Genomic DNA, 15167 nt, shown 5'->3' with positions numbered 1-15167 from the left:
CTTTGGATTAGGGTCCTGGCATCAGACAGATTGGAACGCGGCGTGGAAAGTGCCAGGGCTAGGCGCGATGCTTCGGAAGGTGTGACGAACTTTGGAAGGCAAGAAGGCTTGCAGAGGTACGGGAGGTGCCTTCCAAGGTTGGTAGGGACAGTCCATAGACGCTACCTTCCTTGTTTATTTTGAGCGTCCTAGCCAGAGCTAAGCGTGACTGACTTCGAGGAATCCAACAACGTGTCAACATGCTGACTGCAGGCCGGGGGGGTTACTTGAGGCGCTCGGTACGAGTTGAGAGCTGGCCGGGACTGCAAGACTCGGTTCTATTCACCGGGTGAGGAACCGGCGTCAATACAAGCTCTAAAAGAACGCCCCCCTTTAATTACAAGATAACGCAACCCCAGCTTTTAACAGTCTCGTCATGGTCAACAGGGAGTGGGGGGCCTGGAAATGCTAACTCGTCCGCATCACGGGCATGTTGCGGGACTTCGGCCACGCAGGCGCCCTCGTCCTTGGGCCATGGCCACCAGCCCTGCAGGGGCATGCCATCGTAAATGCAGTTGCAGTTCCGGCCCGGCGAGCGGCAGTCGTAGTTGTAAACCACATCGCCTGACGGGACCCATGCGACTGCCTCGCAGATGTTTTGCGGTGACAGGTCCTGCAGTCGAAAGCGCGGAAGGAGCTCGAAGGACCGGGCGAACAGTTCCAAACTGGCGAACCACTGGGGAGCGTCACCGTGGGACCTGTCCATAAGAATCCAGACGCGACAATGGCGAAAACCGGAATCTGCCCATTCGGCTGGCAGCCGCTTCGCGATACGTCCTTGTTCCGGCAAGACGTCGGCGGCCGACCAAAAGAACCCCTCGCGCATCAAGCGGGCGATGTCTGCGCACCCGACGAGCAGGTCGACCATCCACGCCGCTTCTCTGCAATCATCGACAAGGCGACCGTTCAGGTTGGGCACCATTCTGATACTCAGGCTTCCCAATTCCTTGTCAGACCTTATGTTGCCCTTTCCGTCAAAGATGTGCTGGATAACTTTGTTTTCTGGCCACCGCGGTCCACATCCGAGGTCTCGGTTGTGGGCTTCACGGCTTCCTTCGGAATCTTCGATGGGCAGGCTGTTTTCGGCAGGAACCTTGCCGGATTCCGCCTCGTCGTTGGTGTCTCGGCGGTTCTTGCCCTCGCTGGGGTCAGGATAGCGCTTGAGAGTCATGGTTCTTAGCCCGGATGGCTGTTTTTAGACCGGGAAAAAAAAAAAAAAAAAAAAAAAAAAAAAAAAATAGGATGCCGTAATACACCTGCCAGTAGTAGGGTGTGGCAGAAGAAGCGTGGGGTAATAGGAGCTTCCAAGAGCTTCTGGACAAGACGACGCAGTGGTGATGACTGCTGAGGATAGTTCTCATTGATGTCGGAGAGTGATTCTGGGATCAGCTAGTCGGCGGACAGTCGCCCTACCTCATATTGCTAGGCGCTCCGTCGCCACAGCTGCAAGCACATGCGTCTCTACCTGGTAATCTTGCATGTGTTCCCAACCCACATGTGTGGTAATGTCCTCTACCCGTGTCCCTTCCAGGTGACATCACTAGCCTGTCATGTACCGTTCTCGTGCGTGGCTTTTGTGGGTGCCATTACACCGTGGGCATAGGTTATCAAAGAAAAAGGAGGAAAGGGAGTTCGTGCTGGTATCGCTACCCGAAGGCTGAAGTGAAAGTGGGGATTTTTCGCAGCCCTCTCTTCTTCCAGGTTTCTCCCTTTCCTCGGAAAGTCCACTCCCCTAGCACCGCCTAGCTTCGCCAGCGCCGATAATAGGTACCGTCATCATGCTAGGTATTAACTTCTTCAGTCAAGCTGCGTACTGTTTATCGGCGTTCCCAGGTGTCTCACATACTTGCCAGGAGAGAGACGCAACGGCATGTCTGGACGTTGGTCAAAATCAAAATCAGGGGAGGGGGCAGAGGCGCGGTCTTGTTTTCCCCAAATAAGCCTCAGCGAGGATCGCTGCACTCAGCTCACCGCCTGCTTAGCATAGTGGCTAATGCGTTGCACTTGTATCACCACGACGACATGCAAAGATCACAGGTTCGATTCCTGTAGTAGGCATCACTTTTTCCTCTTATGTGCCGAGCCCCGACGCTCTCCACCCCTCTCCCTCCCCTTCTCCGCCTTTTTCATCGAAATGAGCTAGGTAGTTACACAGCGGCCTGGCCGCTCCAGCTAGCTGCGCCTCGGCCGGAGCCTCAAGCGGCGACGCTGTTGGTAGACGGCATCGTCGATTTCTCTGCGGCGGCGGTACTCGGGCGGAGTCGTCGCCGGCGAGCGGATCCTGAACTCGGGGCTGGCCTCCCGCGGCGGCACCACTGTGGCGCGGCCCGCGATGGCCTCGGCCTCCTGTGCCCGCTCGTCTCGGAGCTCGAGACCGTACGACTCGTCGAACTCGACCTGCTCCAGCTCCGCTTCGGGCACGCCAGCGCCGATGACATGGGCCTGGCATATTGCCACGCTCCCGGGCCCGTACTGGAAGAAGGCCTTGCGGATATGCCACGACAGCTGCTCGTCCACCTTGTCCCAGTCCCAGCGGTGGTGCCGCGGCCGGCGCACCAGGGCGCGGAGGGGCATGCACGTCGGCAGCGGTTGCGTCCACCGCACCGACTCTTCGGCGCTGCTGCCCACGTACCCGTCCAGGTACGCGTCCGCCATGGCGATCATGGTGCCGTAGACGAAGTCGTTGGACGGGAAGCGCGCCCAGTCGGCCCGGTCCGTCCGCCGCAGCAGCTCGTCCCAGTCGTTGGACTCGACCAGCTCCACCAGCGGCCGCAGCCGCTTGTAGCACGCCAGCAGCCCCGGCGAGTACGACTTGGACATGCAGACGTCCACGTCGGACTCGGGCGCGGGCTTCTTGGGCCGCCGCGACGAGCCCGTCCGCGCGCCCGTCCTGACCGCGTCCATGATCTTGTGCCGCGCCGGCGCCGGCATCCCCGCCACCGCCAGCCGCAGCAGGTTGGACCCCAGGTCGCTCTTGTCGCGCAGCGTCTCGGGCTCGGGCATGTCCGGGCTCGTGCGCGCCTGCAGCAGGTTGTTGCGGTCGTTGCGCGCCTGCATCGCGATGCCGAAGTCGCCGAGGATGATCTGCGGCCGCGCGTCGCCGAACCGCCGCAGCTCCGGGTTGGCCGCCTTCTCCTCCTCCGTCGGGTAGTGCAGCCAGATGTTGTCCGCGTGCGCGTCCATGTGGCAGAGCGCGTCCCACGCGAGCGCCGGCCTCCACCGGTTCACCGCCTTGCCCGGCTGCCCGATCTCCGCCTTGTGCGCCACGTTGTACTCGCGCGAGGGGATGTCGCCCGTGTGCAGCCACGCGAGCGCCCGGCCGTGCTCGGCGACGTAGTGCCAGATGAACCCCTCCGGCACCATCCGGTTCGCCAGGCGGTACTTCTCCATCAGATCGTACAGCGTGCCGCCGTTGTAGTACTTGTAGAAGAGCGTCGCGTCGAAGTCGCCGTACGCCTTCCCCCGCGTTCCCCGGTGGTGCACTTGGACCGCGTCCAGCTGCGGGAACGGCGTCTGGCCCATTTTCGGGTGGTAGAGCGGCAGCTGGCGCCGCACGAGCGGGTCCGCCACGGTGCTCAGCTCGATCTCGGCCGCCATCGGGTTGCTCACGTCGGCCGCGTGGTCGTGCCGCAGCAGCCGCTTCAGCTTCTTGATGATGACCAGCTCCTGCGGCCGGTCGACGCTCGCGAAGAGCCCCACCGACACGTCCGGGTGCTCGACGGGGTCGTTCTTGAGCCACCGGACGAGGAGGAAGCCGCCGCTGCGCGCCCGCAAGTACCGGGCCGAAGCGTTGTCCTTGCCGAGCAGAGCAGGCGCTCTCTCGGGGATCTCGGGGTTCCTGAGCGGATGCACCACAATTGCGTGGTGCGAGTACTTGAGTACCGGGTCGGACGCCATTGTCGGCGGAGTCACAACATGCCACGAACAGCTCGAGATCAGATGAATCGATTCCTCTGGACCGTGTTGGCTGGAGGCCTGGGATCGGTGGGTTTGGTAGTTGAATATAGCCGGGAAGGGGCACGTTGGTCGATGTTCTGGGTTTGTGCTTGCTCTTTGTGCTCGTCGCTCGCTTCTAGAAGCGGTGTTTGTCTGTAAGCCACCTCAACCTATTCAAAGACGCCTTGCCGCAAGCGTCACCCCTTTCACCGACGTGCAGCTTGGCGGACGACAAAGAGGTCACCATATCACCAAAAAGAAGTTGACTGCATACCCAGCAACCAATGATTGTGCCTGCTAAAAGCAGGATGGGTCCAGTGAGTATTGCGCCTGTTTCCTCCGTCTCCGGTGTACGGTTTGGAGAGCAACCTTGGAAGGCTCTTGTAAGTTGTGGTCGCCTAGAGACCTGCGGGCTAAGGGGCTTCAGCCACGCCACGAGGACTGATCGTTGGGCTGGATATTCGCAACAAATCAGCAAGGATCCCCAGAGGCCTCAGGTTCAACTCCATGACTGCGCTTAAGTGTTTGGCACGATCAGCTTGTTACGGAGGCTAGGGCGGCTACGAACAACACTCACTTCTTCCCGAATGCGCCCTATTACCGTGGCGGTTAATCCCCCTTACTCTCCAGCTCTGTTCTCCAAAGGCTGACTGCTCGGTGGTTCTTTTGCTGCGAGGTCAACCAGGGTGAGCCCAAATGAGACTTCAGATACCCAGATGGCCGCTGGAGAGAATGAGCCATTTCAAAGTGCCTGCCCTCATCAAACAAACCCAACGCGACTCCGGCTAACACTACGGCTATACCACTTCCGCAACTTATTAATACGTAGGAGAGTCCATGTTATCCCCCCACCCTTGAGATCCTGGTTGTTACTTCACGAGACGAAGCACGCCACCCAGCAATTCACTCTTGTCCGTACGGACCTTTTGCCCATTCGCGCGCCTCGTTGGCTTTTGGCAGCTGCGGAGTCCCATGTGATGGGTGCTCAGATTCGGAGCCAAGAAGCTTCGTTCATTTGGAACTAACATCTCTGTTATTGGTGCGCGTCTTCGGGTCAATGTATACTATACTAGCCCAGACGGCGCCCCTGTCCCGGCACCAGGGAAGCCGGCTGTCGGTAGCGACCGGGCAATTCCCCGCAGAATGTAAACTCCCGGCCCTGTCCGCATCGGATCCATCATACATCGCCGTGATCGACGTGGCCCTGCAGGACCGCTTCAGGCTAAATACGGCTGCCGCTTTGAATTTGATGTGCGGCGTCCACACAACAGCTCTTGTGATGACATCTAGTTGGAGCTGTCTCTCCACCAGAGATCCCATAGCATGCAACCTCGACGTCCCCCTGAGTGTGCCAAGTCATTTGCGGTTGTATATAAGGAGGATGTGGCCGGGAAAATAACCGTCATCACTGTCTCTTGGCTTCTTGGTGGCTGGGACTGCTGGGTCAGTGACGGTAGATAAGAGGCGCCTGCCTCGATCTCTACAATATCCTGCTCCCAGCTGCTCTGGCTAGGTGGAAACACCCAGCAGGAACTAAGAAAAGCATCCGACATGGTCCACTTCTCGATTCTTGCCCTGGCGACAAGCCTCCTGGTGCCAGGTGTGCTTACCGCACCTGCTGCCGAGCCTGCAGTCGCTATCCAGCGACGCTTCGACGGAACCGCCTTCAACAATTGGTCGGAAGGCGGCAGCAACATCCGATGTGTCAACGGCCCCGGCGGGTCTTTCACCGCAAACTGGAACAGCAAGGGCGGTTTCGTCTGTGGTAAAGGGTGGAACGGGCAAGGCGCGAGGTAAGGAAGGAGGCGAAGCACAGATGGGCAGGAATTGATCAAGTGTACATACGCGACGAGTATGGCCGCTGATCGCTGCGGGTTCCCCAAACTGCAACAGGAGCATCACGTTCACCGGCACCTACAACGCCACGGGCCCGGGCTACCTGTCCATCTACGGCTGGACGACGAACCCGCTGATCGAGTACTACATCGTCGAGAACCACGCGGACCTCGCGCCGAACGAGCCGTGGACGCTCAAGGGCAACGTCACGTCGGACGGCGGCACGTACGACATCTACACGGCCACGCGCATCAACCAGCCGTCCATCGTGGGCACCGCCACATTCCAGCAGTTCTGGTCCGTCCGGCGGGAGAAGCGCACCGGCGGCACCGTGACCACGCCCACCCACTTCGCCGCCTGGAAGGCCCTGGGCATGAATCTGGGCACCTACAACTCCGTCATCGTCGCCGTCGAGGGCTACACCGCCAAGGGCGGCTCGGGCAGCAGCGGCTCTGCCAGCATCACGGTGCAATAATCATCAGGCGCTTGGCAGCTGTTGCTCTCTCCTCTCTACGAAGGAGTGGTGATGCTCCTAGTTATTCTTGTCTCGGGCTCGTCGTGTAGCTAGGCAGTTGTTCGACAACGAGCGCATCTAGACCTGAGGTCGTTGCGAGAAACACGTTCGTTCCAATTAGCTGTAGGAACATATTCCGCCGAAATTTGTCTGTTTATTTTTCTGAGAGATAGACTCCAAACAACGTGCTTTAAACCTTCCCTCCTGAAGGCCACGGAAGGGAATTGAGGCATGACACATGAAAGCGGCGGCTCAGAATCTATTATTAATAGGTAGGTCAATTTTACCACATAAAAGAGCCAGGAGGTACATGTCTGTAATCTAGTATCGTTCTCACCTGGCGAAGAACATAAGCGATACTACGAAAAGCGAATGTATGGAGCAGGGTGAGAGGAGGAATGGGAAGGTAAGAAGATGGAGCATCAATCCGAGCAGGGAGACGGTGACGCTCCAATGCAGCCAAGCGGTCCCCACCGTCTGGAGGATGACACCAGCGATTACGAGAACGCTAAACATCTCCACGTGCAGGCTTTGTTTCGTGAGCGATGGTTTGAATGAAAGAAGCCATGGATGGAGCGGAGTGGCGGCTGCCGGCAGCAGCAAGAGGGAGGAGGGGGACAGCGCTTACAAACGGTCTTTCTTGTGCCGAAGTGGGCATGGAGACACGAATGTCGGGGTTTTCCAAGGGGTTCAGGACGAGGCAGGAGGGAAATGCGAGTCTCACACGGTGCAGGCTCTTTGCAGCCACATGACGGCGACGCTCCGCCGGTCCTTGTCCTGGAACTGGAAGCTGGCCTCGGTTGTTGCCGACCTGACCACGTAACCGCACCCGGCAGAGCCAAGGGACAGCAGGACCGAACCGATCGAGTAATAAGAGAAGCCTTCCAATGAGCCTGCTGCTCCGTCGTCAGGGCCGGAGTCGGACCAGAAGGACACCCTGGCTGCAATTCCGAGAGCGGCGATTGCCAGGAAAAGGCCGAGGCATGCGTCGCGGTAGATGGTCAGGGTGGAATGCTTGACATAAAGGAGGGTGTGTTATCGCGCCAACATTCAGTGAGCAAAGAGCATCTGCAAACCATGCAGAAAGCACAGATGACTTCGCGTTAGAGTCTACGCTGGCTGAAACCTGCAGCAAGGCTTCATTCAGTGAGGTGATTGAGCAATCCTATGATTGATGGGGTAAGGGTTGCTCATCTCATTCCGGTCTTACCTCTTTTGCCTTTTTCCCCCTTCTGTTTTCTTTCCTTTTATGGCTGTATCACCCATTTGAAAGGGTTGCCGCACTCTCTGCAGCCATTGGGGTTATGGCCGCATGGAACATACTCGATGGTGGTCGTGGTCGGAAATAGTCGCCAACAGGAGACTCGGCATCTGAAGGAATGAGGAATGAGGCGCAACATCCACCGGGCGGGTTCCCGCCGCTCCTTTCGCACCTGATTTCTGCAACGAACAGCCGAGAGATCAATGATATGTATCTCGTTGTTCGGGAGCGTCAGGCGGCATTTGATTCTGCATTTACAGCACAGCCATTCGAACCCCTGCACATGAACCTTCATGTTGCCCGTTATGGTAGTTGGATGGTGCTCGTCGTGGATACGGGGAAGGTTCGTGACAATAAGCCAGACGGCTGAGCGATGCCAAGGGCGACAGAGGATACGAGTCTCGTCAGATGCCTTTTTTTATATAGAGGCTTCTTCTCGCCCTGCAACCCTGCAATTGGATTGACGTGTCGGGGCGTCCGGGGACGAGTGCGGGCAGGAATAAAGCGCACAGTTAAAGATCATTTCTCGGGCAAAACACGCCAGCCAGAAAGGCAACGAGCCAAAAGAACAATTCTCTCCAGGGCACAGATACGCGCGCTCTTTATTCGGCGGCTTGGTTGCTTTGAACTTCGAGACTAGCTATGTGCGGAACAGCGATTGTTTTCTCGCTGAGCTGAGGCTGTGCTTGGGAACCGTGGTTCCGAACAGCTCAACTTAATCCCACTCACTTCAATCCGATTCAACGCAGTTCAGCGCATTTCGGCTGTTGGCAATCAAATCTGGCCCTGGATTTTTTCAAAAAAAAAGAAAAGAAAAAGAAAAAAAGAAAAAAACCCTGGCCACTCTCGTATAATTCAATTCGTGAACCATGACCATGTTGGGAACAGAGGGGTAGGTGTAAAGTTACGTGGCATGTACCCGTCTTTCCGTAAATACGACGACAACCCTATTTTGCTCCTTTCAGCTGCAGTGCTGTTGTTGCACCTGCCAGCTGCCGTATGCCAGCTGGTAGCGTAGCGTAACGGTTCAGAGCTCCACTTCGGCCTGCTTCCGGTCCAAACCTCCCGAGTTTCCAGGCGACGGATCCAAACATGGGCGACCCGCACAACGACAACGACAGCGACAACGACGCACGACACACACACACCTAATCGCCGCCTCGATTGCCGCCCAACAATGGCGCTAGAATCAGCCGAGACTCCGCGGCGTAAGAAGCCATGGGCGCTGCCAAACAATCCCCCCAATCCCCCGCCCCTTGCCCCGAGCAGAGTGTCGCTGACCCCAGGCGGCGAGAGCGAGCAGGCGCGACCCGCGAGGAGATGCGCGATGCGAAGGTGCCCTTGGCCTACCGCGACAGCTGCGCCCACCTGCTGATCCCCCTCAATCGGTGCCGCTTCGAGACGTACTATCTGCCCTGGAAGTGCGAGGTACGCTGTTTTTCTGTCTGGACAGTGTGATGCATGATTTGCATCTGACCGCAAAATGATGCAGGACGAGCGGCACAGCTACGAAAAGTGCCAGTACGTCGAGTTCAAGAAGCGCGTCGCCAAGATGAACGAGCTGAGGGAAGCGAAGGGCGGCGCCCGGAGCAACTGAGGAGACAGATATCTGGTTGGACCGTGAGTGGCGGCAGGCCGGGCGAGAGGAGGAGGACACACAAGACATGCGGAATACGCCCAGGAGGGTGCCTGTGTATATTCACATGCGGCTACGTGCCATCCTGCCGACCGGCATAGACAGTAATTGGCGCCGAGCCGGTTGTTGGTGCTGGACACATCTTGGGGAGATGGCTGACATGCCCGCCTCCCAGTCGAAACCTTCCAGTTGAGTGCCTTGTCACCGCTATCCTCCCGCTGTCCCCTCACAGAGTTGCCCATGCCCCCGCCAGGGGCCGGGACAAGCTCGCATGCTGACCCCATGACTCTCCGCTGTCGGGGCGGCGTGGTGCTTGACATCCTCTTTAAGGCCCAGGTCCATAGACGACGTCACCGTTTCTTCCTTAGAGCCCGACCGTGTGTGTCGTCAGGTCCCGCAGATTCCAACTGGATTGCCTTGGCGAGCGCTGAGGGGGCGGCAGCAAGGCGGCGGGTTAACGGAGGGTTGCGCACACACCTTCGTCTCATTATATTAGGTACCAAAAACGCGCCCAGCGAGTAACGTGACAGAAACGCCAACCGCTGCTCCGTTTATCCACGACGCCTGCACCGTGGAGCGCAACAAGCAAAAGCTCAAGCCCCACCCCTCTTCTCCCAGTTCTCTCCCACGGACTGCCGCGCGACAGCAGCCGGCCGCCGATCTCTGTCACCACGCCCTTTTCGGCGGCCGTCTCTTCCTCTCCTCCCTGCTCTTCGGGGTCGGCACGCACGCGGGAGGGGCGTCACCCCCGCCCCGGCCCTTGTCCCGCTTGTGGGCCGGCAGCCGGTCCCTCGGCCGCCAACCGTGCGGCGGACGACGCGAAGCATATTGGGAGTATTCGGCAACGTGCGGGAGGCTGGGACGTCGACATGGAGGGAGCACGATGGCAAGCTGTTTGTGTTCGTCAGTTCCCTTCGGCTCTTCCCTTTCCGGCATGTTCTCGGAGAGGGGGTAAAGGACCATACGGTCTGGCAGCCCAGGCTCTCCGCACAGGGCACCTCCCCTGAACGGGTAAGCGGGGGAAGGGCCGTCCTTGTGAGATGTAGGAACAGGCGAGACATTTGGCAGCGGGTTGGTGACTTGCTGACACGATTTGGCACAATGGGCAGGTTATTGATTGGGTAGGGGGGTCGGTGAAAGGACGAGCACTCGCTTTGGAGATCAGTGACAAGCTTGCGGGCAGCTCCTGGGTTTCTGCTGGGTTTTTCTATCGTTCAGGTTTGGTGCTCTGCTCGGCTCAGCCTTACCATCGTGCTGTCCAGTGTGTGTGTTATCTCACGCTGGCCCAACGTAAAGAGGCCAGGAAACGGGACGTATTCCATCCATGGTCAAACACGCTGGAAACGCCAGGCGCAGACGCCTTTGCTGTTCTCTGCTTGGCAGTCCACCGTGTGATCAGCCACCATTCCGTTGCCGTTGTTTCCATCTCCTGCCCACAGCCCCTTTCCATCAACTGCCGCTTGGAGTAATGCGGACTGGAGTTGCCTACGCTAACAAAACCTCCTCGGACAGTCTTTCGTTGCTAACTCAAAAGTATGCTTTGTTTGAGCGTGGATCAACAGCATCCACTCGACTTGGGAGCAACATCTGGGAGGCTGGTGCGTGCCGAGGCGATGGACTCATGCCGTGACACTCCGCAAGGAAACAATGCAGGCCAGGAATGACCGGGACGAGTTCATTGGCGGCTCCAAGATGTGTGTGTGTTTTGGGCATGGTCTCTTCCATCTCCATCCTACAGCTCTTCTTGATTTAGCAGTTGAGAGTTGAGCCTCGTCTCGTCAACATCCCAATCAGGGATCCACCGGTGGCGTGCATGCAGCGCCTTGCTTGTGCTACCTGCATGATGAACTGGTGTTTGAGGTGACCGATGCGGCCTCTCCCGGAGACCCACCGATTGGACCGGGCCGAGTCGTGGTCCCCTAACCCCCCTTCCACCACCGCGCATCACGCCGGACTGTTGTTTTGATTTCCCATCCGGGTGGGTTGGCTACCAGCGAGCCGCATGGTTCGCGCACCGAGAAGGCTGGGTCCGGAACTTGATGTTAATGCCTGTCCGGACATAACAGTTGCTTGGTCTCGATGAAAAGGGGAGGAATGTATCACTGCTACTCCCAAGCAACCACTAGGAAGACTGCTGGCGTTTGGTAACTTGTTGTCTGTATTTTGCAAGGAACTACCCTCACCTTCCGTTACCCTAGCTTCACTTCACGTCCGTCCCCTCCATACTCGTGTTCAGCACCCCCTGCTCAGTTGTTTGACAAAGATAATACTGTGGCCATCCAGAGGAGGAATGGCCATTGCGAACACAGCAAGCTAGGCGGCGTAGTGTTGGATAACCTGTCACACGGGGTTCCCTCCTCCCTTGACCTTGGCCCCCGGACTCATCAAGATATCTCCCTCCTACGGCCTACTAGGCACGCCCCTCCGCCACCTGATCAACACCCTCCTCAACTCCTCTTCAAGATCCTGACCCACCCCCTTCCCCTGTTTCTTTCCCTCCTCCTCCTCCTCCTTCCCCCCCGCGCCGCCGCCCAAGCCCTCCGCAAAATCCATCAGCCGCAGCAGCACCTCCTCCCAGCAGACCAGGCTCGCCTCCAGGCCCTTGAGCGTCTTAAGCCGCCGGAGCGTGTCGTCGAACCGCCGCCCGCGCCCGAACCAGTCCGCCGGCTCCATGTCCACCAGCACCCGCGACAGGAACGACGCCGCCGCGTACCGCCCGCAGATGGCGTCGCCGAACGCCTGCATCTCGCCCCGCGCGTCCAGCTGCTCGCCGCCGCCCTGCTCCCCCTCCCCCCGCACGCCGTCGCCGCTAGGCTGCCGGGCCCGGGCCCGGGGGGGCGGGCGCGGGCGGAGCAGGCCCGCCAGCAGGAGCGCCCGCGCCGCGAGCACCCACCCTTCGTGCGCCGTCGCCAGGCGGGCTCGGGCCGCCTGCGTCCGCTTGATGGCGATCGAGAGCGGCGTGAGCTCGTCGTTGGTGAGCGGGCGGGTTAGAGCTTCCTCGGTTGTGGTTGAGGTTGTGGTTGTGGTTGGGGCGGGAGAGGCGGGGGGCGTGGTCCCTGGCGGCTGGGCCTCCTCGTACTCCTCCTGCTCGAGGGCTTGGTAGGCGGCCGCTTGGGCGGCGGCGTCCGGGGGTGGGCGGATGGTGAAGTTGGAGGGCATGGTGAAATGGGATGTATGTTTCGGAGACATTGGGATGTTTTGGTTGGGTCAGATTAGGGGCTGATAGAGATGGATAGTTTGACGTGTCGTGGATCGGTTGTGGCCGAGAGTTTGTCTGAAATGTCTCAGTTTCGCTGCCGGGACAGGGGCAGCCGGTCTGTAATACAAGTGGACGATGGCGAGCTGCAGGCGAACAGCTTCGTAGGTTGTCCAATGCCACAGACGTGACAAAAAGAACAATGAAACTGTTCATAGGCTCTCTATCGTCCTCGGCCAGTGCGCACTTGGGGACTGTTGCACCATCCTAGGAGCACGACGCCAGACAAAGCACGTGTGCAACGAATAAAGGATAATTATCGCTAAGTTGTCAGCGAAGACGGTAAGACAGAACCTCGCGGGAGTTTTCAAACCGGCCACAATGCTGAGAGATTATCGGGCTCAAGAAGCTGGCCTTTTGCGCTGCGGAGCTGTATGCACCGCAGGCCTTGACCAAGAGGAGGCGCTGGTCTCACTCAGCTCAAGAATAACCAGCTCCATATCTCCCCTACCGGTGCTTCTCCAGCAGCCGGCTGACCTCGCACATGCTCTCGGGCCACCAGTCGCGGTCTCGATTCCACAGACAGGCGCGCCAGCGCGGGTCCCGCCGCAGCGCGACGAGGCGGCCCAGCTCCCAGGCCCCGATGCCGCCGATCCACCACACGTTGTCCAGCAGCAGCACCAGCACCAGCCAGTGCGCGAAGATGTCGATGGCGAGCTGGTGCGCGATGCTGGGGTCTTCGGCCCGCTCTTCTTCCCCTTCCCCTTCCCTGCTGTCGCTTGCGCCATGTGCAGCCCCCAGGTCGATTTGGTCGAGTTGGAGGTCAATGTGATCGAGTCGGATGTCGATCTGGTCGGGTTGGGAGTGGGGGTGCGGCTTTGCAAGGTCGACGAGCATCTCCTCGAGGAGCGCCAGATAGCGGCCTGGCACCTTGTGCACGAACGACATAATGATCCGTCGCGGGAGCCGCGAGGGGACCACGGACGAGATGCTGGCCACGTATCTGCGCAGCCAGGGCGATATCTCTGATATCTCTGCGAGCTGATCCGCCAGGGGCGCAGGGTTGTCGATGGCGTCCCCCTCGTCCCAGTGGTGGCCCTCGCCACCGCTGCCGCTGCCAAAGGTCTGGGCCACGATGTTGCCGAGGATGGCCAGCGCGGTGAAACACGTCTGCAGCTCCGGGCTGCGGTAGCCGGCCGCCTCCTCCTGCGCGACAGCAATCTCGCCCGCTTTTTCGTGCAGCCGTGCTAGGGCTGAGTGCACCGTGGCGGCCAAGATGGGTCCCAGAGGGTGGTTCGCGACGGCGGCATGGGTGGTATGCGCCGCTCTACCCGGAGACGGATGCCCGTATTCGGGCGGCACATCCGGACTGGGCGGTCCGTGAGCGTTGGTGAGCAGTCCCGCATAGGCCAGGCGGACGGCGCGGAAGAGGCGGATCCACTGGGCATACTCGGGCGTCAGATAGTCGCACAGCTGTCGGTCATTCAGGGCTGGCCGTGTCTTGGCCAGCCAGATGCGCATGCAGTGGCTGCCCGACCCGTACATGCCCATAATGCCGGCGTTGGCAAGCACGTGGTCGTAGTTCCTCTTGGGCTCGTGCAGGGTCGCCTGGATCTCGCGGAGCGACGCGAGATGGTAGCCGTCAGCGACCGACAGCAGCTCCTGCACACGCCCGCGGTCCTCGAGGGACACCACCGGCTGGCTGATGATGTCGCTGCACTTGCACACGGCCGCGAAAGCCAGCACAGAGAGCATCAGCGGCTTGCTCTGGCAGGCCAGCGTCGGGATCCCGACGCGCAGCGTGTACTGGTCCTCAGGCTCCCCAGTCGGATCGCTGCTCGTGTGCTCCAGATAGTGCTCCAGGAGCTCGAACTCGGCCGGCTCCAGCATCCGCGCCGCCTGTGCTCGCACGGCCGACCAGTCGAGCCAGCTTCTATCCGGCGATGTGCATGACTGCGGGCTTCCGCCGTCCTCGCTGGGCCCGCTGTGCCCGCTGTCCCCCGTGTCACTCCGCCACCGGTCGGCTCTTCTGAGGTAGAGGCACGTCAGGTCCATCTTCCTGCATCGCGAGCACCGCGGCGTGAGCTCGTCGCACTAATATCGCCCGGCCGCGCTTTGTCAGTGTTCTGCCCAAATAGTCATAGACTCGACGGCGGAGAGACACCTCGCATGTTTGCCTACGGGTTGCAACACGCATTGCATACCTTTATCCTGCGCGCTTTGCATCTTGTGCAGCCGAACCGCGACTTCTTGTGTGGTCTGCGCGACTTGGGGTTGGCCTTCGCCTTGTTGCTCTCCACCCCTGATGCTTCGTCTGCGAGGGCCATATTGTGCGATGGCGTCGAGTCAAACATCGAAGCCACGGAAAAAGCCAACTATCGCCTCGGCGCTCTGAACATGAGGGTCGTGAGTAGTCAGACTGTAATTAGTTTGTTGAAGTGTAGTTAAAACGCGTTTCTCTGTGAGTTTTTATGTCATCCCGAATGACTTTGTCTTATCCCCGATCAGCATCGCGGCATTACTCAGTGAACCAACCACTGCGGAACAATCAGCAACTTGGTCTTGAAGCACAGCCCTCCCCAGTGAAGGTATTTGGAATTGAGCTCGTCCAATGTTCTAGAGCCATTTCGGGTGGACGTTAAAGAGGTCCCGCCAAGACTAATTTCGGCCAATTGTCGGCAATGTTTTTACAACGTTTTTACGCAACCCCGATCGCCAAGGCGTTTGCACTATCGCCAAGGCGTTTAAG

The 15167-nt window shown here is 59.2% G+C and overlaps 7 protein-coding genes and 1 non-coding gene across 8 annotated transcripts; 3 read left to right on the top strand and 5 right to left on the bottom strand.

The window, feature by feature from the left end:
• Nucleotides 1–376: 376 nt before the first annotated feature.
• On the bottom strand, nucleotides 377–1210 carry THITE_2126152 (uncharacterized protein; the record flags this gene model as incomplete). The annotated part of the gene is made up of 1 exon (XM_003649970.1): nucleotides 377–1210. The coding sequence occupies one exon, from the start codon at nucleotides 1208–1210 to the stop codon at nucleotides 377–379; it is 834 nt and encodes a 277-aa protein (XP_003650018.1).
• An 801-nt stretch (nucleotides 1211–2011) lies between these two features.
• Nucleotides 2012–2097, top strand: THITE_t29. Its single transcript has one exon. It is a non-coding gene; the product is annotated as a tRNA-Thr (tRNA).
• Nucleotides 2098–2211: 114 nt separating this feature from the next.
• THITE_2126151 (uncharacterized protein) lies at nucleotides 2212–3936 on the bottom strand (the record flags this gene model as incomplete). Its single annotated transcript, XM_003649969.1, has 1 exon — nucleotides 2212–3936. One exon carries the CDS (start codon nucleotides 3934–3936, stop codon nucleotides 2212–2214), a length of 1725 nt encoding a protein of 574 aa, XP_003650017.1.
• A 1590-nt stretch (nucleotides 3937–5526) lies between these two features.
• THITE_2042100 (glycoside hydrolase family 11 protein) lies at nucleotides 5527–6286 on the top strand (the record flags this gene model as incomplete). Its single annotated transcript, XM_003649968.1, has 2 exons — nucleotides 5527–5768; nucleotides 5869–6286. The coding sequence occupies 2 exons, from the start codon at nucleotides 5527–5529 to the stop codon at nucleotides 6284–6286; spliced, it is 660 nt and encodes a 219-aa protein (XP_003650016.1).
• A 759-nt stretch (nucleotides 6287–7045) lies between these two features.
• THITE_155185 (uncharacterized protein) lies at nucleotides 7046–7696 on the bottom strand (the record flags this gene model as incomplete). Its single annotated transcript, XM_003649967.1, has 2 exons — nucleotides 7046–7339; nucleotides 7649–7696. 2 exons carry the CDS (start codon nucleotides 7694–7696, stop codon nucleotides 7046–7048), a joined length of 342 nt encoding a protein of 113 aa, XP_003650015.1.
• Nucleotides 7697–8668: 972 nt separating this feature from the next.
• THITE_2169523 (uncharacterized protein) lies at nucleotides 8669–9361 on the top strand. Its single transcript, XM_003649966.1, has 3 exons — nucleotides 8669–8794; nucleotides 8890–9014; nucleotides 9079–9361. The coding sequence occupies exons 1-3, from the start codon at nucleotides 8764–8766 to the stop codon at nucleotides 9181–9183; spliced, it is 261 nt and encodes an 86-aa protein (XP_003650014.1). The 5' UTR covers nucleotides 8669–8763; the 3' UTR covers nucleotides 9184–9361.
• Nucleotides 9362–11622: 2261 nt separating this feature from the next.
• On the bottom strand, nucleotides 11623–12381 carry THITE_2085193 (uncharacterized protein; the record flags this gene model as incomplete). Its single annotated transcript, XM_003649965.1, has 1 exon — nucleotides 11623–12381. One exon carries the CDS (start codon nucleotides 12379–12381, stop codon nucleotides 11623–11625), a length of 759 nt encoding a protein of 252 aa, XP_003650013.1.
• A 252-nt stretch (nucleotides 12382–12633) lies between these two features.
• Nucleotides 12634–14514, bottom strand: THITE_2109214 (uncharacterized protein). Its single transcript, XM_003649964.1, has one exon. It carries the CDS (start codon nucleotides 14471–14473, stop codon nucleotides 12926–12928), a length of 1548 nt encoding a protein of 515 aa, XP_003650012.1. The 5' UTR covers nucleotides 14474–14514; the 3' UTR covers nucleotides 12634–12925.
• Nucleotides 14515–15167: the final 653 nt, after the last annotated feature.

Source organism: Thermothielavioides terrestris, chromosome 1, assembly GCF_000226115.1.
Source record: "Thermothielavioides terrestris NRRL 8126 chromosome 1, complete sequence".
Lineage (NCBI taxonomy): Eukaryota > Fungi > Ascomycota > Sordariomycetes > Sordariales > Chaetomiaceae > Thermothielavioides > Thermothielavioides terrestris.
This window is presented reverse-complemented; position numbering and strand designations above follow the sequence as displayed.

What these genes read in the sequence shown, in the direction of transcription:
- THITE_2109214 (XM_003649964.1), bottom strand. Translation starts at nt 14,473, where the DNA reads ATGGACCTGACGTGCCTCTACCTCAGAAGAGCCGACCGGTGGCGGAGT.
- THITE_2169523 (XM_003649966.1), top strand. Translation starts at nt 8,764, where the DNA reads ATGGCGCTAGAATCAGCCGAGACTCCGCGGC. An exon ending in ATCAGCCGAGACTCCGCGGC is followed by an intron (nt 8,795 to 8,889) that starts GTAAGAAGCCAT and finishes GAGAGCGAGCAG; the next exon opens with GCGCGACCCGCGAGGAGATG. An exon ending in ATCTGCCCTGGAAGTGCGAG is followed by an intron (nt 9,015 to 9,078) that starts GTACGCTGTTTT and finishes AAAATGATGCAG; the next exon opens with GACGAGCGGCACAGCTACGA.